Raw genomic sequence first — 23,248 nt, forward strand, 5'->3', positions numbered from 1 at the left:
ATTGGATGTTAATTGTATATTGCATAGTAAATGACTGATCATTAAAACATATTAATTGAGGTTTAACAGCTGTATAATAGATACTACATCTCATGCTTATCAGCAAATATGATTTAATAATCAATTAGAAAGAATGGATGGATGGGAGGTGAAGCCAGGCAGTCTTCAGGCTGAATTTGTGTTTGCTGGTTGACCTCAAGAAGCTTTTCCTTATTAGGTTGGGAAGGGAGCTTGGCAATTGCCAAGCATATTGAGTTTGGTCACCTGGAGGAACCCCAAGAGTTCATTATCCATGAATGTGTGGAGCACTGGACATTTTATAGACTCCTGTTGCTCCCATTCCCAGCCCCATCACCACATTGTCCCAGCACCTCTCACTCTCACAGCACAATGCTCACTGTCCCTTGTCACCACATCTCAGCCACGGAGGGCTGGGCAATGCCTCACTGCACCCTATGCAGAGACCCAACCCCTCACTGAGCACCTGAAGTTGCAATCCCACTCAGCATTGACTTAGCATGTTACGCTACAAACCACACCTACAAAGAAAACAAATGAGGCTACAGCCTCTCTTCAATCAAGAGGAGATGCTCCAGTGTGCATGGTCAGATCATAAAGCTTTTTATTTATTTATTATTATTTTTACTCTTTTTCCTCACAACTGGCAAAAGGACAACACACAGTGCTGCCAAAGACATAGATGGTGCTTCCCACCTTCCATCCTTGTATCCCTCGTGTACCCTTCAAAAGAGGAAGAAATGCTGCGCACCCCCTAACACTGCTATGTGTGCATTGCTCCTTAAAAACAGTGATAAAGAACAAAAAGAGAGAATGTCCTTCAGCATCCCACCTTCCCCAAACTCCTTGGCTCACTCCTTGGCTTCTTCCTTCCTCACAATGGGTGCTGCCATGCTCACCCACAGCGGGATTGCTCCTTCTAGCGCCTTCCTCCTCTCCACCTTTCGTGCATAGACACGCTCACACACTTGTGCCCAACATGTGTGCAAACAGGCGTGTAACACATCAGGCATGCAGAGAGCACCTCAGAGAAGCAAAGAACAGGATGCTGCTTTCTTCTGGCACATTTTCCTTGTTGTTTTGTTCTCATCTGGCTTTCCCAGTACTTCCCCTATTCAGTAAAAGCCAAATGCAAACCGCGTCCCTTAATCGCCCAAACAGCCGCTCACCGCTGAGAAAATAATATAGATGTAACTTCCAGCATCACACACTTTCTTTTCCATTTATATGCAAATGCCGACCTTTCACCCAAGCTGTCTCAAAGAAGTATTTCCTTAAAAATGCAAATAGCACGTTGCAAGCAGTTACTCTAGCTGAGTCTTTCTTATATTATTATTATTATTTCTTTTAACCTCACCAGAGCGGCAAAAAACAACCGCTAAACTGCACCCCGGTAATAATTACTTTTCCTACCAAATCCAAAACCTCCTTGGAGCCAATGTGTCGAAACACCAGCGGGAGAATTCATCGCTGATGGATTTCTAGAGCTGGTTTGGGATCGCAGTGTCTTGGGCCAGGAGGAAGGAAGCAGCTCCAAGCTGAGCTCATAGAGCCACTCATCCACCTCCCAAGGGGTGAAAGCAGGCAACCAGTCAGCGTAGGTGGATGGCAATCAGATTGAGCTGGGTGCAGAGCCAATTTGGGTGTTCAATACCTTGTGCTCAAGCCACTCTGTCATCAGTTGGGATATCAAGAGAAGTGGAGAGGCAAACCTGAGCATCATATCTGCTGGAGGGGATGCTGGCAGTATGTTTGGGGAAGATAAATGGCAGTGGCAATGAAAGGGGTTCCTCACGTACAGAAATATCAAGTGAAGAAAAGGTATTGACAGACAGCCTTCCTGGGACAGGTCACAACATCAGGCATTTTTTGGAGTAGCAAATATACAACTCTGCAGAATTAGGGAAAGTGTTAAAGGAACTGGTGAGCTCTGAACTGATCTCTTCTCCATCACCTCTCTGCCAGACCGAGGTGCCAAAGGCTTTTTAATACGCTGAGTTTAATCTTCCAAAAACACCCCAGTGATCTTGTCACTAGGTGGACTTCAATCTGCCCTGGGACTTTATCCTTCAACCTCAAAATGAATAGAACAAAACTGCTACTGCTCAAAGGTGGCTCATCACTGACTGCACAGAGGCATCCAGGGGAGCCCTTCAGTCCCCAGCACAGGGCTGGGACCCACTACCAGTGTTTGCTGCACAGGGATTTCAGCACCAGGTCAGGTACCAGAGGGAAAAGCCGCCTCAAGGAGCCAAGGAAGATGCCAGCAGTGCCTCTGACGCACAGTATGATGACTAAGTGGGCTACGTCCCAGCTGCCAGCTTGTCTTTATGATATTAAGCCTTTCCTCTCCGCTGTCATATCAGAAGTGAAAACTTGACACGTAAGTGTGTGTCACACGGACCCCAACAGACAGCAGCAATAAGGCAGGAGTGGAGGTGAGCTCATCATACCCACAGCTCCCTGGGGAAGCAGCCCTGCTCACAACCCCCCAGCACACTCAGCCTGCAGCCATCCCCACGCTGCCCACCTCGCATCAGCATAATCCAAATAGCTTTATCAACTCAAGAGCCTCCGCTGCTGGAATGACACAGCCCTCCAGGATGAACACTTGCTTCAGATTAAGCAAAATCATCAAATATGCAAAGTTTATAGCCCTGCTGGCACCGCTCTTAGCGCTCCTACAGACCCTGTATAATTGAAATTAAATAGAGGCAGAGTGATACCTTGCTGTCTTTCCTATAGGAGTCAGCTCTTTAAAGCTTGGTGAATATAAAGCATGGAGAATGGCACACCTGGGGAGGTGACAGGGCAGCAGTGGGTGCTCTTCAAGCACCTCAGCTGAGCCCACCTGCAACTGTCCCAGGTAAACCCCCCCAGGTGGGATGTATGGATCCACTGCCTGACCCAAGCAGCAGCCAGAGGTCAGCCCAAACCTTTAACTTCACTTGCTGGACACTTGCTTGGTACAAAGCTTTAATCTTTGGAGGAGAAAGTTGCGTATCAGCAATAGAAGCTGGAGCTCACAGCTATGACAAGGGCACAAACTTTCTGTCCTCTCAGCTGGAGCTGGGCTAACTTTGCCCAAGAACATCTCCCACACAAAGCTTTGAGATCATGCAAATAAATATTTGTTGCATTTATCAGGTAATGCAATTAATAGGACATGGTCAGTGAGCGCAGCGGGGTGGGTTGGGATTGGACTTGAGGATGTTAGAGGTCTTTTCCAACCTCACCACTCTATGATTCCACCTGACACAGCCAGCAGGTGCTGAGTTTTGACTTCGTTTCCTCCCATCACTCTGCTTTGCCCACACCATCTTCACCACTACTTAGCTCAGCTAAACGCATTTCTCCTTCTTCCAAACCCCAGCATTTCTGCTGCTCTTTTCCAAGTTCTCAGTGCATTCATCTGTTTCCCACAGCATGCAAAAAAACAGACAGGTAACGGCGTGCTGAGAGACACTGCATAAAGCAAACCCCTCGGGACAGCTTTCCTGGAGCCGTATTCTCAGACATCTGTTCACAGCAGCCCTGGCCCCAAAGAAACATCAGCCCTGGATGTTCCTTTGGAACCACACTCTGATGTGCCAGGCCTGGATTTGTATTTTAATTCCTCCTGCTGGGGAGGTTCCTCAGTACTCCGTGTGCAGGCAGTTCGGTGTTCATCACAAAACTTAACCAGCTCCCATTCAGGGATCCCAGGGTCAAGCACAAAGCAAAGTTACTCAGCACCAAATTGTCAGTTTTAAGGGATTGCTTAAGAAAGAAATAAAAGAAATTCAGAAGTACTCAGAGCATCGCCTACAGAGCTTGCCGGCAACACCTTGTTTTTAAATACTATGTGCATGAAAGCTCCCCCAGAGACATCTCTCATACCTTATAATAACATTCACCGGGGGGATCCTCCTAATGTGGGGTTTGAATTCACTCCTGTTCAACACACCTCGTCCCTCTGCTCTCAGAGCCCAATCAGCTGACAGCACTGGTGAGGCTGCAGCTCAAAGAGATGATCACAGCGCTCTGTTTTGCCCTCCATGCTGGGTAGAAAAGTCAGAGTGTGACCCCAAGGAGGGAACACCTCAAAATGGGCCTGACTTGCAGATGCCGTCCCATGCAAAACGATGTGCTCTGCCAAATGGTTTTAAGCAAAGGAACGAATGAGAAGAAACCCGAATCTCTGCTGCAGTTTATATTTAATTAGAGCAAAGGCAGCTTATGCAGCAGTTTCGGAAACATATTGTCTTACAGCATATTGGATATTTGTATCTTAACAGCTCAACATCGATTTCTTTTATGTGAAGGAAGAGAGGGAAGAGAACTGCATACCCTAAGTTGTGTTAGCTCCAAAGAGACTCCTGTACCACTTGGACTAATGTTTAGAGTAATCAAAGGCGTGAACTCATGTATTATGTATGGGAACGAGAGTTTTCAGTCTTCTGCAAAAAGGAATCTCCAACGTTTGGTATTTTGTTCGCGTGCTGGCACCATATGGCTCTCCCCTGCTGATATTCTTTCACACCAGAACTTTATGTTCAGATGCTTTAGTTAATATTTTACCCAGCAAGCATAAACAAGATGCAAAGATTGCAGTCGACAGCAACCTCCTCTTACGCCGTATCCCTGTGCTAACGGTGAAGGGCTTTTTCAGCAAGTCATTTACCGAACACATGTCTGGCATTTTTCCCCCTCCTTAGGGGTCCAGGCTGGGCCATTTACTTTAACTACATTAGCATCAAATAAAACAAGCAGCAAACCCAAGGAGGACGTTCTCATTCCTTTCTTCCAACTCAGCCTTCCCGCTGGTCCAAGGCAGAACTGGATGCCCACAGCGCTGCATACAAGTGCTGTGTAAGCATGACCTGTAAAGCTGCAGCTCTGTTTGCCATTACTAACTGGATTTTACCTCAGGACAGCAGAGTTGTCCCTTCTCCATCAACCATCAAACCACACCAGCACATCCAAGCTGACCTCCTCCATCAACCACACCAGCATAACTAAGCTGACAGCCTTGCTTTCCCCCCCACCCTGCCCCAAGACAGGCAAAGCTCCACTTCAGAAAGCTCCAGCTTAGACATTTGGCTCGAAACACCACATTTAGATTTCCTCCACCTCCCCCCAATATTCTTATTATTCTTTAATATTCTTAAAACAAACAGGACCTAACAGATGTCTTTCAGCCTGCACTCTTATTAATGAGAATATTGTAAGAATGGAAATCAGGTCACAAATGTTTAATACTTCGTTTAAAAAGTCTTCAGCTTCTTTAAAGAGTTCCGCTAATCCCAACATGACAGATGTACAAGGCAGTTTTGCTTGGGGCAGATTAAAGCTCTCGCTCTTTCATTTGGTCTGATTAAAATAACATCGCATTTATGCACCGACTTCAAAATAAGAAATTAAAGAAGAAAAAGAATAAAAGTAAAAAAAAAGAAGAATAAAGAGTGACCACTAAAGGCCAGATCACAACTGAAGCAGTTTATTGTTGTTAAGATGAAAAAAGCAAGACAAAAGGAACAGAGGGACAGACTGCCCATACCCAGGTTAGTGATAGAGCTCTGCAATGGAGATAAAAGGCGAATCTCTCCAAACAACGTGGATTTTTGTGTGTGTTTTGTGTTTTTTTTTCCCATTTGAAAGTGTTTATTAATCTATTCTCTCTGAAGAGAAAGTTCAATGAAAGATCAAAAGTATTTTAAATCAGGTGAAAATTGTATTAAAAAATAATAATAGAAATGAAGCCAAAATGAAAAGCAGATACTGCTGAGTTTGTCACTGTGTTGTTTTGTGCTCAGAGCCGGGTAGTAGCTGCTAGGAACAGCCTGGCTATTGGTCTGGACCTTCCTGGCCCAGAACCTTTCACTGCCCCAGCATCTCCATTGCAAAACCACAGCGATCCCTCTTGCTGGATCACCAGCCTCCACATTACAGCTGTCTCATGTACACAGACTTCTTCCCTTCAAACTCCAGCTCATTCTACCCTCAAAAAAACTCCCAAAGAGTGTATCAAGTTCCCAAAGAGTTGTTCCATTTTGCTCCAAGGTGTCCTCCCCACAGTGCCTACTTTGCAGGGCAGGGACAGCCTCCCCCAGCACAATGCCTTGTTTTGGAGCAGCACTGGGATGCTCAGGGACCCTACAGCACACACAGGGAAAGCACAGCAGCTCTGCATGCAGGACACACTTGACATTATCCTTTACCTTCAGTGTCTCAGCCCTATCCCAAAGGGCCAAGCCACCACTGGGAGCAGCTCCTTTCTCCTCAGCAAAAATAGTAAGGGAAAATAAGGAGTGGGATGTGTGGGATGGGGGAGGGATAGATTTCCTTCCCATCTCTGAAAGAATACCCAGAAACTGAGAGGAGGAGTGGGAACAAATCCATGCCAGGCTCTTTCAAAGAACAGCTGTAGGGCTGCTTCCCATAAAAGCAGGTAAATCTGGGGTGTGGGGCTGCCTTGCCACTTTCCTGGGTGTCAGTATCCCCCATGTGAGCAGCCATGGATAGAACAACATCAGCACAACTAATTCAAGATGGGAAGGAGTGCTGCACACAGTTGGGGGTATTCCCAGCTCTATAGCTGTGCAGTGTGGATCTTCCACACTCAGCTCTCGGGCACGAGGAGGAAAAGGCAACAGCTACAAAGTGACAAGAGACGTCCCTCATCATTAAGGAAAGAGCTCTAGCAGCTAAGCCATGCTGTTTATGGCTCTAAAAATAAGTCCCTGCTCTTCACCAACCACCACATGCACACACACAGTGCAGGGGAAAACCAGCTCTTGCTCTCCACTTTACCATCAAACTCTGGCATCTGTCTTCCCAGAGGCGAAGCAATGCTCCTCCACTCCCTCCCCTTTTCACAGCTTCTGGGAAGCCCAGCCCCAACACAGCAATTTCCCCCTCATGCTCAGGCCTTTACTGTAAAGCTGCTGCTTCCCCTTCATAGCTCTGTTCTTAGGGGGGCAGAGGGTCCTCTAAACCCCCCAAACTGCAAACACCTCTCACCAAACTGGCACCCTCAGGGTGCAAGAGGAGAGTATCCATCAGAAAGGGAGATAAGGACCTCTCTGCATCGCACTGACTGGCTTTTAGGCTCAAGAGCATCAACTTACCTGCCCCCTCCCCACTACCCCCACTTTCAAATCTCAAGGGAGAAAATGTGGGATTGAAGGGAAGAATCTCGTTTACATTCCTAAGCCTCAAAGCTCGTTCAGGGTGCATTGCTGACTTAAGAGTGAGCTGTTCTAACACACACAAAACAAAAAACAGAAAGAAAGGAGTGTGCCCCATCCCCACTAAGAAGCCAACTTTGGAGGCAGCATCCCTAAGCTAAATTACAACGTGGGAGGGGGGGTTGGGGGCGAAGTTTAGCAATGTCTGCTAAAATGGCAGCTGCTCTGACGCCGATCTACGTCTTGCATTCAGCCCTGCCCTCGTCATCTGACTACCAGGAATCGGGGCCGGCCTGCTCTCAGCACCGCCTCCCCCCCCACCCCCCCACCCTTGCACGCTGTTCCCGAACCCCATAAGCAAATCTCAGCCCACCCCGGTCAGCAGCACTTCGCTACTTGGGCTCATTGCAGAAGACCCGGCTCAGCTGCGTTATTCGCCATCCTAATGACTTCCCCCGCTGCCCCCCCCCAGGGCTGGAAGGCACCTGGGCTCATTGTGCCCCCCCCCGCTTCCCCAGCCTCAGCCTGGAGCGATTAACCAGCACAGGAAACAAAAGCCGAGGGAGGTGGAGGGGCTCCCGGCTCCGTGGGATGCTTTGGGGATCCACCATGTATATATGGGATACGCCATGTGACCATAGGGATAAGGGAGAGGTGTTGCCATCTCCAGCAAAGGGCTTGACCAAAGAGTAGGGAGCACCCCTAATCCCAACACCACACTTCGCAATGACACCGAGAACCACCTGGTCTTCTCCCCCCAGCAACGGGACTGGGGGCAGAGTCGGGCTATGAGGACTCCCTCCCCCCCCCTCTGCAGGAGCTCACATTTAAGGAGGCAGAAGTGGGGCGGACTCTCAGGGCTGAGCAGGTACCAAGTAAACACACAGCCCACCCCGACGGGACCCCCACACGAGCAACTGCTTCCCCTACCCCCAGCCAGGGGGACAGTGCCCCCAACCAGACCTAAAGCCACAGCACCCAGACCCCAGCTCTGCCGGGACACGAAGAACAACTCCTACATACTGTCAGCAAAGGAATAAACCCAACTTCGGAGGAGTTTTCCTACTCTTTTCACCAGTGCACGGTGAGAACCTCACAGATCTCTAGAATGCTTTAATAATCATTAATAATGAGTTCTCCTCGGCCTTTCCAGATCAGAAGAAGGAAGGGAAGGACAGGGAGAGGGCAGACAGCTTTGAGAGTGATGGAGCTGAAGGGAACAAGTTGTGCTGTGGGAGCCCTCGGGCCGCAGCAGGCGCTGGTCTGTGCCTTGCAACACGCGCCTGCTCCAATCTGCGCCGCTCGGGAACAATAAACAGGATCATACAAAGAAGTGGAAAGGCGGCATCTTTGCTTCTGGTTTCTATGACAGCATCAGAGACAAACCAACTATAAACTCTAATTCCTGGATTCCACCCCCCCTTTCCCTCCCCCCCAACCCCCTTTTGTCTGCCATTAATTAAAGTGGCCATATGGAAAAGGCTGATAATAACAGCAGATGAGCCAACGAGAGAGAGAAGGAAAGAAAAAAAAGAAATAACTAAAAGTAACGTCAGAGCAATTGGATTTACCCTGGGCTTTTCGCTCTTGTTTTTAGTGGCTGCTTGGAGCAAGGGGGCTCAACAATAGCAGCAGGAGAGCACAGCAATGGGGGCCCCCTACAGCTGCCCCGCACCGCTGGGCAAGTGGCATTTCCCCAAGGTCTGGAGAGCAAAGGGCAACCCCCAACCTGTCCCAGCAGCCCGGCTCTAGCTGGGGGGTGTCTGCATGCCCCAGGCCTCCTGCCCCAGGGTGGGTGATCCCTACAAGCTGCTCCTTTTGCATGGGAAAGCCACCTCTGGGGGTCCTAAGCACCCCTGCAGGACACCTCCCCTGGGAGGGTCGGCTCTGCCCGCTGGCAAACTGCGTCCTGAACTCAGCCAAACTCGCTGGGGTCAATTGCAGCGGCAGCGCTTCCTCAGGCACCAACCCCTTCCCTTCACCCTCTAAGCAAATTATCCTTGAAACAAGTGGAAAAAAAAAGGATCAAACAAACAAAGAAAAACCAACCTCACAACTTTGCTGAAATTGATAAAGAGATTAGCCAAGCAAAGCCTCTTCCAAGACAGCTAAAAATAAGAACCCGCAGATTTCTGCCATGGTCAACACACAGCAAGAAATCCACAAACATGGCACACTTCCCTTGTTCCTCGCTGCTATAAATAGAGAAGTCTCAAGTAACCAATATCGGGGGAGAGGAAAAGGAGGGAATGTTAAAAATAATAATAATAAAGTCCGCTCGCGGCAAGAGAGAGCGCAGGGCAGGAACCTCGAGCGTGCAAGCGCAACCCCCACAGCACACGCATATACACACACACATATATATATATATATACACACACATACACACTCACGCACCCCTCGGTACCAGCGGGGCTGGAGGAGGGCGGCGTGGGTCGGGGGGAGCCCCCCGGGGCCGCACGGAGCAGCGATCAGCACCTCAGAGAGCTCCGCTGAGCGAGCCCGTCCCGGCGCCCGGAGCGTCTTCTGCTAACACCGAGCACGCTTCCCTCCGGATAAACATCCACCGAGCCTTCGGTCTGTAAACCCGGCAAACATCCTCTTATCCTCTTCCAGAAATATTCAGAAAGTTTCCCAGCTGAAAGCGATGTTACGCTTTTTTTTTCCCCTCTCTTTTAAATATCTCCTCCTTTCCTCGTTTTATTTCCTCTTTTCAGTCAGAAGCAGAACATGTCCACTGGCATCTCGCAGCCGGCGAGAGAGCGAACGAGCAAAGATGGACCTAGGAGCATGATGATCATCATAAAATCCCCCTCGGTTCTCCAGTGCAGTTCGCAAAACAACAACCCAGCCTTCGTGCTCTAAAGGCGAAACGCCTGCGTCTGTTTACATCAAGTGTGTGCTCCGAAAGCCTTTCTCCTCTGCTTCAATCCAAGGGAGGGGGAAAAGAAAAAAAAAAAAATAGGAAAAAAAAATAGAAAGAAAAAAAGAAGAGGAAAAGAAAAACAGCCAGCATTATCTGCCTTTGTCAGCGAAAGAACATAATATTGACTTACCTTTCCCCACAGCTATTGTCTGCCCCTTTGCAAAATGACATCACGGAAACCAATCATGAAATTTGCATGGGGGAGGCTGTGGGGGGAGAGTTCTTGGAGGGCAGCCCACTTCCCTACACCAGTAACACGCGTGTAAGACGGGTTGTTGGTTTCAATTAAATATCTGATACTCCTTAGTGTGTGAACTCTTAAGCCTGCTAAAGGCAATGTCTCATTTACTTAATGACCGCTCTCATTAATGGAAATGGCACAGAGGGGGCTTGCTGCGCCTTCCCTTTGTAAATACACTACCCATGAACCCTTGGGGTTGCAATATATCTGTTTACTCTCTGAGGTGAAATAAATTTACAGTATAGCATCAAAAAGAGAGAGAGAGAGATGGAGCTGCTGACTTGAGTGCGCGGAGAGTTGGGGCTCTCCCTGCCTCACCAGCCCCTCTAGCCTCGTGCTCCCCTCCCCAAGACCCAGCAGAAGGTGAGTGATTTTGCCTGAACTGATTCATAATTAATATGCACGAGGCTCGGGGCTCCTTTGATGGCAGCAACACAAAAGGACGGCGAGCGCGACAAGCGCCGTGCCATTTCCCCCCCCCCCCAGCCCCCCCGTGCATCCCGACGCATGGTACGGCCCAATAATTCCTAATAGCAGCAAGCAGCGAGTGACAGATGCCCTGGGTTAGCACAGCTCCAGCGAAAGTACTTTACAATATTTATTGGTGGTTAGGAAGATGACCTATCACCATAAAGAACAGACTGGGAAATTTATCGCCTCTATGAACCTGGAAGTATTGCTTATTAGCTGATATACATATTCAAAAGCAAGTGCTTAAAAGGTATATATATATTTTTTTCAGCTCCTCTTAAATAAATACATAAATGACCCAACATTCCCAGCAGACATCACCTCGCCCCAGGAAGGACAGATAACATCTCGAGCAGGGTTACACTTTGGACTTTGTGACAGGAAGAAGAATGGCACAAAAAAACTCTTAAAAGAAAACACTGACTAGAACAGTTCAGAAATTGTTTCCAAGTGAGAAAAAGTGCATTGTTCCACGAACCATTTTCCTTCACAAATACCCCTGTTTGGTGGGGACGTGAATGTCAGCAGTACCAGACATCCCCCTTCCCTCCCCCCACCTCAAGCTGAAAGGCATCAGCACGCTACAGAGAGCATTAGTGCTGCGATCACAACTTTATGAAATAGAGGGAGAAACAGAGTCATGCTGCACCCGCCTGAGGTGTGGGAAGTGGGAGGTTCGTCTTCCGGCCCCCCCTCACTCCACCCCCAGCACTGCCGAGACAATTAAGACTTGACTGTCAACTTAATGAAGATTTTCAAAAACATGCGGGAGCTCACAAATGGACGGAAACCCCAGGAGCCCATAGAGATGAGACAGAGCAAAGGCAGTGCCTGGCAGGGGGAGCAAAGCACTGCTGGGGGCTGGTCCTCCCTCCCCTGCAGGCAGCTTGAGCCCCGACACTGGGCAGAGCTGCAGCACCTGGCCCCACATGTTACAAACTCTACCAGACCCCTACCTGGCATTGAGAACTTAAAGGATCACCAGACACAGCATCCCATAGAGCAGTATGGGGATACTGACTGAATTCCCCATCTGGGGGGTTTCGTTGAGAACAGGGTGACAAAAACAGTAATGATTTTAAACTGTTGAGGCTGCTCTAGAAATTCTTATGAGGGCTGTTTCTGTGGCTTGCAAGCCTGGTATGCTCCTAAAACCATAATTATAAAGGAAGTATTCGGCAGAGAGTACTCCTGAAAAGCTGTTTTCTATCTCCTTTGGACACACCACGAAGACAGAGATATTTTACATCCTAAACCTTTGGCATTCAGAAATTCTATTAAACTCTTATCTGCAGGCAGCAGGCCTGGTGCTACACTGCATCTCCATTGTTCTGCACCCATGATAGAATCAAAGGGAGGGACGGGAGGGCTCAGCTCCTCTCCCCACAGTGCTGCCTGGTGCTCTCCACTACTATTTCATTTAGAGATGCAATTCTAAAACTTGAGAAACAAAAGCATAGTAAATAGGGTGGTAGGTAGAAGGGGGGTCAATTTTCTTCCATGTGTTTCTACATAAATCTGTACACACTTCACATGTATATAAATAAATGTGTGCAAATATACCTGTGTATTAGCACATGGGCACTTTATTACTGCTATAGTTGCATTTATTGACACAATGCACACAGGAGTCCTAGGGTAGATCAAGCTCTCAGCTTCAGTACCATTTTATTAAGCTCTGGGTTACTAGAGGGTAACAGGAAACAAAGAGGAGCCAAACTTACCAGACTTCACCTTCCCCTCCTCACCTATTCAAGCAGCACAACCAAACACCACCTTATCCAGAGTTTCCAACCACTACTACCAAACAAAAATCCACTCAGCCCCCCCAGATCCTTCCCTACCACCCAATATCTCTGGGTCAGGCCTGTCATCACCCTTCCACCAGGGGGAAGGCGAGGAGACCGAGGACAGCAGCCGCGCTTGGTTCGGGTCAGCACCACAACAGCGGACAGCTCCTGAACCCCCTCCCCGCCCGTTCCAGCTCTCAAATCCTCCCCGACCCCTTCCGCGGCTCCGGAGTCACTTTACAGTCGTTTGAAAGCAGGAGATAATTATTGTGCTCTCCTCGGCCGCCTTATCCCTGAAGGGAACCGTGCAGCAGGAAGGTAGAAAATGAAATATTCAAATATTTTTCGCCTCCAGAGCGTTGTTTGAGATGAGTGCGCTGAGAAACCGACTGCACGTCGCCTGCAGAAATGAATGCCAAAAGGTTTCTTTTTTGTTGTCGTTTTTAAAGCGGATCCCCCCCCATCACTTCTGCCTTTATTATTATTTTTCCTATGCTGGTTTATTCAGACCAATCATTCCAACTTTCGGATTATTTAAGATCAAACTGCAATTGCTCGTGTCAATACAGCACATAAAAAACACCGCGCCGCATTTTGCTCGCTTCGCTGAGACTGTTTCAAAGTCATTTAGATCTCAAACTTTATGCATTTGTAATTGGCACCAACTTCTCCGGTTACCAGCTGGGGGTGGAAGATTTTCTTTCTTTTATTTTTTTTTCTTGTTTCTTTCTGAAAGCTTCTATGCAGATGGGCTGGCTGCCTTAATGCCTCAGACTACAATTAGTGCTGTTGTATGCCGAATAGAAATGGCCAGCATTAATATTGTATATGGAACAGCTGAAGGGTTGCGAAGAAACCTGCCCACTACAGGCCCCTGGCAGATGGAACAACATGCACAGGCACACACAACAAAAAAAACTTTTAATAACCCTTTGCTCGCTCTCGGGCTCGCCCCTTCTCCCCGATTTGATCGGTTCCTTCCCACAGAGGCGATGCCTTTGTCTGACCCACATCTAGAGCCTTTTGCTTCCCTAACGAGCAACAATTGGAGCAATCACCGTCGTTTGTGGAGGGCACCTGCGTTATCCCTGAACTTTCTCTTTGTGCCTCGGTTAATGCGGGAGCTGAAACACATCCAGGCACGAACCGGCTTTATATTTGGTAACACCCCATCCTCACCCCCCCATTGCAGAGCAGAAAACAAACAAACAAAGCAGAAAGCCAGCAAAAAAAAAACACCCATCTGAACAGAAGTGGCGGACAACAGGATTTTTTTCCCCTCGCCTTCCCTCCTCATCCTTTGTAATTAGCCCAAATGCGCGGACAAAGCCCCACAGCAGCAGCCCCGGAGCCGCACACGAACCCACGCACCCGCAGCCCTTCGGGGCTGAACCCGGAGCAAAACGAACGGGGAAGGAGAACCCAAGACTCTGCCTGCTGAACGCGAGGACAAGAAACCCGTTCTCTGAAACACGCTTTCCCACTATGTCATTAGAATGTGTGTGTGGGGGGGGAACCCCAAAACAAGGGGAGCAGGGTAGTTTATGAGGCCGCCATCCCCTTCAGTTCACCGAACCCCTTTGCCGAGGCGTGGCTTGGGCAGAGCGAGGCTGCTCGAGTACTTCGGAGGGGAAACAGAAGGAACCCAAACACCCCCCTATGCTCACTCCTCCCAACTCGCCCCCCCTGCATCCACCGGCGGACAGTTACGAACCGAGGAAGGTCCCGCAGAGCTTCATCCTTGCCGGGGAGCTGTGTCTGCTTTTCGCTGGAAAAGCGAACGAGGGGAGCGACGGGGTCCGAGTTTACTCCATCCCTGGGAAAAGTTGCCGTCCGGAGCAAAAACTTATGTGTGTCGGCGGCCAATGGGACCTCGCAGCAAAAACACTGCAGCGCAATCAGCGGCCAATCCGCGGGGGAGGGCGCCGAGGGGCCCCGTACAACGGATCTGCCTCCCCCCACCACCCCCATCCCCGCCCACCCCCCTCCCAGCTGTGCGAAGGGTCAGGGGGGAGAAGATGGGGAAGGGGAGCCGCTCCTTCTTCGTGTTTTTAATTAGGTAGAAGACAATGTGATAACGTGTATCTCAGTGAGGGGGTGTAATCCCCTCCACGCCTTTCCCAGGGGATCCCATCCAGTTCTCTATGTCAGGGGGACCCCAAGGGACCTCATCTGTGTTTGGAGAGTGAAATCTCCTCCAAGTCACCCTGGAGGTGGGCAGAATGACCATGCCCACAGCTACACCCTGGGCTGTTGCACCTCTTGCATGCCTGGCTCTGTTTGGGAGTGCATGAGTCCCATGATGGTTGTGCACAACTTTCTGGATCCTTTGGTCAGATCCTTTGAGGGAGGGAGGATGGAATCGCTTCTGGGAGAGATCCGAAATGGAAAAGGCTGCCCCTCTGCCTCCAAGGACAGATGGCAACATTGGACTGAACTGATCCCAGCTGGAGAGAACTGGCGACAGGCCAATGAGGAACACTCACTGACATCCCAGATGGAAAAAAAAACAAACACAAAAACAACCAAAAAACAAGAAAAAAAAACCCCATAAATATAGTTATCCAGTAATAATAATATAATAAAAGGAAAATGAACCAGGATTGTGATTACAGTGTATGACAGCACTGAACTTTGTTACTCTGCTGCTTCAGAGGGCAAAGTGCCTTCTGTAGGTGGAGTGGCCTGCTGCACTCTGCTCATCACCCTCAATAAAAACATGGCCAGCTCCTTCTGTGGGTCAGCCTTGGCGTGCTGAGAGGAGAAAGTGCCATTTCTGAAAGTGGGAGAGGGGAGGGATTGCCTGGCAAAAAGCCTGATTGTCAGGAAGAAAACTCAGCACTCTGACATGTGTGGGTAAATAAGTCCATTTGCAGGGAGAGGGCGAGCCCACCCAAACCTCAGCTCCAGTAATTTGGGGAAGAGGAAAAGGCTGTGCTTGGAGAGACAGGTGGTACCAGTAATAAGGAGTCCTGGACAAAGCTGATATTAGCTGAAGGAGTGTTGAATGCAATTTATCTCAGCAGGGCATGCCTGTATATTTGGGTAATTTTTTAGTTTATAAACATAAGAGGGGGTGCAGCTGGAATAAAGGTCAGCAAAGAATGTGGAACAAGAGGCTAATTCACTCTTTGGTACGAGATCCTGGGCTAAACTCTTTGTTGAATGCATCTAACTCCTTAATTCAGATTTCTTTGAAAGCAAAGAACTGGAAGGGGGAGTGGGGAGGAAGAGCTTTGTTGGGTTGGGCAGAGGGGGGTGAATATTTAAGTGCACCTTTTCTCCTGCACATCCATCATGGGCTTTTGCTAGAGAAGGCTAAGAAATTAATAATGGTATTAATCATTAACATAATCACTGTATTGAATTGAAGGTCAGGAGTTCCATTCAAATGTAAACTGTAACTGTTGAATATGCAGACCTCTTTGATATTCTTGCTCTTATAAGGGGCTGGAAAAAGCCATAGTCAGCTCAGCCAGAGCACTCACTAAAGTTGGATATGGCTTGGTATAGGAGTTGGGAATGGTTCCCCAGTACAGGTGTACCTGAGCTGCACAGATCTCCCAGAAGAAGGCAGTGAGAGGCAGCCTGTTTGGGGACTGACACCTCTTCTGTCTTTGTATTAGCAGTTCTGTCTTTGCAGAATATTCTGTGCTTTTTTGTTTCTTCTCTCCCCACCTTGGAAGATGAGAGGTGACATTGTGGAGAGATCTGAGCTTGGAAAATGACTTTCAGAATTACATTCTGGTAATTTGAAACTTTCACTCTCTCATCTTCAGCCTCTCGGGGCTTTAATGGGAGACTGCAAAGCGCCTCTTCCTCCTCCCCTCTCTTCTTTTCCTTCCCTGTTCTCCTGCAGCTGCAGCAGTCGGGATTCAGCAAGGTCACTTAACTCCATTGCTTCCTGCATAGAGGAGATCTCAAATTAAGGTGTGCTGGGAGAAGCCTGTTGAGATGAAATAGCCCTTACTCAGCTCCAGCAAGCACAGAAATGAAACCAATTCACTGAGACTCCAGAATAGCCCACCTTCCTCATGCATTAGCTGGGGGAAAAGGTGAAGATTCAGAGGACGGAAAAGCAGAGTAGCATTAACTCATCCCTGAGCAGGAAGATGCCCTCTTTTTTTCTAGCAGAAGAACCCTACAACATTATACACAGGTCTCATGACTGCAGCTGTCTTTTTGACTCCCTTTTGGTGTTGTTTTAGTTGGGTGTTTGTTTGTTTTTTCAGGCACTTGATCCTTATCTTCATATTCCCCCAAACTCCATCTGCATCCTCCTTTCTGCTTTCTCTTCCCAGCAAGGCAGGGCTGGCCCCAGCTCCCTCCATCCCCTGGCCTCTGAGCCAGAGCCTAGAGATGGGAGCTCAGCCATTTGCCTCTGGGCTCGCCAGCGGTGTGCTCCTGAATGGGAAGAGAAATAAACCCTGGAGCTAAAGAGAGTACAAATGGGAATAGAGAGAAATCACAGCAACTCTACGGACGCCTGAATGTTTCCCTGCTGTGCGTCCAGGGAAGCTGTGTGTTTCCCGTGGAAAAAGATTGAAAGAAATTCTGTCCTTTTGTGGTGTGATTTCTGCTGATGCGCTGCCAGGCTGGAGGGATTTTATTACTCTGTGCAAGCAGTTTTGCACCTGGAAGAAAAAAAAAGCCAATTCACCCCATGCCCGTATTACCAACAGTCTGTGCTGTATTGCCTCTGTCAGTGGACACTGTTCCCCTAGTCCTTAAAACCCCAAGTTTGCTACAAAAACGAGGACATTTCCAGTTGTTTGGTGACTGTTTCCCTCTGCCTGCAGTCAGTGCTTCCTCCGCCTCACTGATGGCTGCGCCAGGCGGAGACGGGCAGCGGCATGTAGATATTGTCAAGCTCCACTTGATAGCTACTGTCAAAACTGCCAGAGTGTGGTGACAATAAACATTTTAGCTGGCTAACAATTTGCTGCAAAAAGGGTTGACCCTGAAATCAAGTTTCTGCCGTAATGAACACTTTGTCTCCAAATATTTGCATTTTTGCTGACAAGGTTCACTCTCTCCAGGAGATTTCCTGTGCCCGTAAGCAATCTGCCTGCGGACGAGATGGTGGGTGAGCCAGTTTGTAACCCAGCTCCAGCATGTAGAGGCAGGTGTGTGTCTGGAAGATGCAGAGCCTCTGTGATGGGGCTGCCATCATCTGGAATGATGCTCATCCAACTGCTGAGCCCCTTTCTGTCAGGTTCTGTGTGGCAGTGCAACGCCAACCACACAGAACGAATGGGATGATAGGCCTTATTGAACAGATGGGGAAACTGAGGCACGTGGTGGTTTGGGGTTGTATCTGCATCGTGTTTGCATGTAGTACAGAGTGCCTGTTAGCTAGGGTTGCCCCAAAGCTGGTGCTCCAAGCATCTTGCTTTGGTGCTGTGGTTGTTCTACACCTAGAAGCACAGCAAGCTGGAGCTACTCACACTTGGAAACTACTGAGCACGGTCTTCTTCTATCCTCCTCAAAGTGCCAAATGATTTGGCCAATGTTGCACAGAGCTGACAGCTGTCATCCTGTTCCTTAGTCCAGAGTCACAAAAGCCCAGGTGGCTCCACTGTAGGAAAGAGGATGCTTGAGTTCCCTTGTTGCAGAGGCAGAGATTCATTGCCATTCACGAGGATAAAGGATGATGGCCAACATGGTGGGCATATTATGAACTGCTCCTATTAGTGCTGGGCAAATGAGCTCTACCTAATTCCACACACAGTTTGTCAGAGCTCTGGGCATGGGAGAGCCCAGAGCAGCAGGAAGGGCAGGGTGCTGGCTTCTCATTAGGGAATTCAGCATCACAGCAACATTGCTACATTCACTCCTTGTCCTCCCCAGAAGGACAGTTGTCCAGGAGTCTAGGAGGCAAAGATCTGGATTTCATTCCCACTTTTGCCACTGATTTTTGAGGGCGATCATGGGAAAGTCTCCTCACCCTCTTTTCTGGAGAAAAATTCACTATTTTAACCAGAGAGAGATTTGTGTTTCCCTATGCACAGCCAAAAGCCACGGGTTTCTGGCAGTGGTGGCAGTGCTGCACTTTGGCTCTATGTCCTGCTCTGGGTTGGCCCTGGGAATTGATGGATCTCCAGGTGACATCAGATGGGCAGCACAAGTGGGATGAGGATCCCACAGAAGCAGCCCTGGCTGCACAGTCACGGTGCAGTTCTGGCATAGAAGCAGAATGAGGATTTGCTACAACACCAGAAGGTGCTTGCTGGTGTGAGGCTGCAGGCCTAAATGCAGAACATTGCATTTAAAATGCTTGGCAAGATGCAGTGCTGTAAATGGGTATGAGTCACTTTTACACACCCGGGAACTCAGGACCTAATATGGCAGCAAATCACAGTGAGGTAAGTAAAGGAAAGCTGCTTCAACCACAGCTGGTCAGCCCCTGATAGGAAATATGGTGAGCCCCTTACAGCAGCAAACCCACTGCATTGCCCCATACAGCACAAAGGAACATACAGTGCAGCCACAGCCTTGAAATCTCCCTCTGTTGGGATTCTTCTCATGTATCTTGACACAGAGGAGTTTTCTAACTCCGGCAAACATCATCATCATCATCATCATAGACCTCCTGAGCTTCACCACCTCCTGGCGGTGTCCAAAAGTTATTTCCCTTATAAACTCTGGGAAGAAAGCAAATTGGTTAAAGGCCACAAGCCATATTCTCCAAGTCCTCATCTATTCCAAAGAGACAGTTTTCTCCTTCCCCTTCCCTCCTCTCCACCCTCTCTGGCACAGGACAATTACCACAGTCCTGGACTACCACCACGAGCCCTTTGCCAGCTGAGCTGTTTCACCCTGCCCTCGCTGTGAGCTGCTCTAGGAAGCTTGTAAAGCACCAGGGAGGGATAATTACAAGTCCCAGAACTGCGATGGTAATTAATACTCTGCTAAAAGAAACGCTTGTCAGGTCAGGGAGAGGAGGAAGGGAGGGGGAAAGCAAACAGGCAACGTTTAAACTTGAGCAAGGATTTGGCAGGAAAATGATGTGGCCAGATACAGTCCAAGCCAACCTGGGCAGGACTGTGTTTGTCCCACTGGGGAAGCGAAAGGCTTTTCCCAAGAGTGCACATCTTGCTGTGTGATCTCTTCTCTCCTGTTGCTCACTTTTAATTTGAGAATCTCATCCTGGGCAAAACTGATCTATTTTTCCTTCACTAAAAAAGAAAAAGTCTCTTATTTAGCAAACAATTCTGACCTGCATGTCAAACCTGCTCCATCTCTATGCGACACCAGACAGACAGTGCAGTTAAACAAGCTGGAGCGTGTGCTCATCTCCCTCCCACACAGAAACCCCTCAGACCCCAGTTGCAGCTCTCCCAATTTCACAGCTTTCTGAATTCAGGACTGGCTTCACCATTTTGGGGGACATGGTTTAGTGGACGCAATGGTGATGGGTTGATGGCTAGAGGTCTTTTCCAACCTTAATGATTCTATGGTTCCGTGATTTGGGGGATATCAGCAATCACCTTCAAACTGAAGTTGTAAAAGAAAATGTAAGAGAAAGACAAATAACTCCACGGTAGCAGAAGCAGGAAGAGGAAAGAGGATGACAGCCAAGGAAATGTGGGTTTGGGGTTTCCTCTCCGCAAAGATTTGGATGGTGTTGGGGGAATGGGTTTGTTCTTCTCAGCCTCATCCCCTGAACAATCAGCAAAATCCTTCTGCAGAGGCTGCTTATCAGCCCCATGCAACAAGGGAGATGGAACAAAAAAGACAACAAACCAGCACCCATGGTAAAGGGTGAGAGAAACAGAGAAGTGCTGGCAAGGGAGAACAATATGTTTTCAGACAAGATTTAGAAAGAAATGTTATGTTAATACCAGTTTGGCGTCATACTGTCATAACACCATCAAGATGACATGCTGTCACCACTAATATGACTGTTTAGGGAATATGCAACACGAACAAAAAAGCAATTCACTCAGAAACAAACCAGGATGAGTCTACATTGTAGGAAAACAGAACGATGCTGCACTCCGAGGGAGCACCATGCAGATGCTCAGTGCTGGCTGAGAGCAGCAGGAAGGCACAAGGAGCACTGAGCAGAACTTGTTCCATTGTATCTGCCCACAGCCTTTGAGCCTTCACTGGGATAATCTGTTCATAAGAGAGAAACAGTTTAAGGATGACTGTTCTGGTGTTAATTAAAAAGCCCTACAGTTCTTTCCTAATAAAACCACTTTTCTTCTAAGATCTTCCTCGATTTGTTTTAATACCTGTCCCTAATTAAGTCCGGTGAGAGGAATTCACTACATCAAATGAGTTAAAAATGGCTGTTCTCAAGGCACCTGCGTCTGAAGGAATTTATTTTGAAGTCCCTGAATTGAATTAAGAAGGGACATTTCCAAACTGATGGCTCCCTTTTGAATAGCGCAAGCAGGCTGCCATTGGCACTAGGTTAAAAATCACAGTACTTGCTTTCCTGTGTAATCTGGGGAGAATTCAGCTGGCTGGGTGGTAAATAGTCACCAGGTTGGATGGGGCATCATGATCAGGCAGTATGATCTAATGGGTGGCAGCCCTGTCCATAGCTGGAGGCTGGAACTGGATGATCTTTAAGATCCCTTTCAACCCAACCACTCTATGTCTAGTTCCTTGATTCTATGATGCTACAATTCTATGATTAAAGATTCTGGACTGTATGTTGGAGTCTTTTGGACTGAGGCTCAGTATCATATCACCTGGTGATGCCCCACCATGCTGACAGCCCCTTGTTGGCCAACAGGGTCCTGGTATGAGCCCTGTGCGCATCCCATGAGAGCTGGGCTGACAGGTTGGATACAGCAGCTGCTATACATGGAGCATGTGAGGAGAAGTAGGCATAAAAATATCCCTGCAGAAACCCACTAAAGATAATTAAAATAGGGAATTTGCAAGGAAGTGAAGCTGTGTGTGAAACAGATACTATAGAAATATTGTTTATAACTGTAGCCTCCCCCAAATTTCCCTGCACTTTACAACCCACTTTCCCATACCACAGTCAAGAGGTTTATCATATTTTGCTTGAAGATGTCAAATGTGCTGCTTCTTTTTAACTCTTCATCGAAACTGTGAACTGATGGGCCTCAGAACCAAGTCAGATTCCTGGTGCCCACCAGTGTCTCAGGTGTGACCTTGCCCTGCCCATCAGCACCCCCCTCCCTGCCCTCCGTTCAGCCCAGCCAGCTCCATCAACTTCAGAATTAGACAAGGGGATACAGGGGGAGATGGCTGTTGCCCCACTCCTCCCAATACGGTGTAAATCTGACCAGAAAAATGACTTAAAGCATTTCTGAGAAGCTTCTTAAATGATAATTTCATACCTCTCTTGTCAGAGCCTGCAGAAAAAGCGATCAATCAATGCCGGGTGATGCGCTGGGACGGAGCATAAGCTGCTCAAAAGCCACCCCATCTCCAGCTGAGCCTCGGGTGAGCTAAATTCATTCCTGGTGTCAGGCCAGTGAAGCACACAATTATGCAGGAAAGATTTCGGTCTGTGCTGTCTTGTTACGTTAGGCCTCCGCACCAGGAGCTGGAAAGATTGTGGCCAAGAATTTGCTTATGGAAGAATGATAAAGTGCCCTGTTCGATCTCTTCCTTCCCACCTGCTGGGTTTTCTCTTTTAAAACCTGAAAAATAAGGCAGCACAATTTGCTGCGAGAGCTTTGACCCACGAGTTGGTTTTCTCATATTGCTAACAGCCAAGGATTTCAAAAACAAGCCCAGCCATCCCCACTCAGGATGGATGCCATGTTCCAACATATCCGCACAGTGGTAGGCTCGTTCCTGCTGGAGCTGGGCATCTGCCATGCTTTCCTAGAAAAGCTCTCTGCAACATTAATTCTGAACAACAGAGATGGAATGAAATGTACGTTTGAAAGCAAGCCACGAGGCAGAAAGCAATATTTAGCTTTCCTATCCCAGCAGTCTCACCTATGTTGGCTCTGGTTTAAAGATGTTAGAATGGGATTAAGGGGCTGAATCAGATATTTTATTAGTTACAAGAGCCCATTTTCCTTGCTAAATAATTGAATGCTTGTGCTTAAGGCAAGAGTCAAGGCTGGCTGGTGGAAAGGAGTCCCTGAAACTGCAGGCTGAGAGCTCACAGAGGATCAGATTTAGTGTGCAGCATCAGTCCACCTGGTGTGGACAACTGGGTGTCCTTTCATCTGGAGTGGGCACCTCACATTAATATGAATCTTCATTCAGAAGTATTTCTGACAAGGATCGATGTGAGGAGATAAAAGGAGCTGACATTTCTTCAGCGGAAATCCTTTATTTTTTTCCTCCAGATGAGGAAACAGGAGCTGAACTTCTGAAGGTTTTTATTAGGTTGGTGTACTGGCCAAATCTCCAACAGGGTCATGAACTAAGAGGCCTCTTTAGGTTCAGCTCTCCATGTGATAACAGGCAGAAAGAGAAAGGGCTGAGAAAGCTTCATCAAAGCAGTTCTTAGGGAATGCTCGGCTCTTCTGCAGATTTAATATATTTAAGCACTTCTACAAATACCCTGAAACTTATTCATAAAACTTGGCATTTTATCATCTCTAATGGAGCTACAGAAAAAACAACCCCACGTCATTATGGATTTTGTGGTAGATCTTCCAATTTATCAACCAAAAAATGTTTC

The 23,248-nt window shown here is 48.1% G+C and overlaps 1 protein-coding gene across 7 annotated transcripts in view; it reads right to left on the reverse strand.

Annotated features, from left to right (window-relative positions):
* The window catches only part of MYT1 (myelin transcription factor 1), a 50,531-nt gene extending 36,047 nt beyond the window's left edge, over positions 1–14,484 (reverse strand). For 3 of the 7 annotated variants that reach the window (XM_015881708.2, XM_032448584.1, XM_015881707.2), the window contains exon 1: positions 14,330–14,483. In XM_015881708.2, coding sequence (XP_015737194.1) covers positions 14,330–14,354 — 25 coding nt within the window. In that variant the 5' untranslated portion in view covers positions 14,355–14,483. Of the gene's footprint in view, positions 1–9,584; positions 10,162–10,243; positions 10,576–14,329 lie in introns of those variants that run through there. The other 4 variants (XM_015881709.2, XM_015881712.2, XM_032448585.1 and 1 more) reach the window with 4 other exon arrangements.
* Positions 14,485–23,248: the final 8,764 nt, after the last annotated feature.

Source organism: Coturnix japonica, chromosome 20, assembly GCF_001577835.2.
Source record: "Coturnix japonica isolate 7356 chromosome 20, Coturnix japonica 2.1, whole genome shotgun sequence".
In the NCBI taxonomy this organism is placed as follows: Eukaryota; Metazoa; Chordata; class Aves; order Galliformes; family Phasianidae; genus Coturnix; species Coturnix japonica.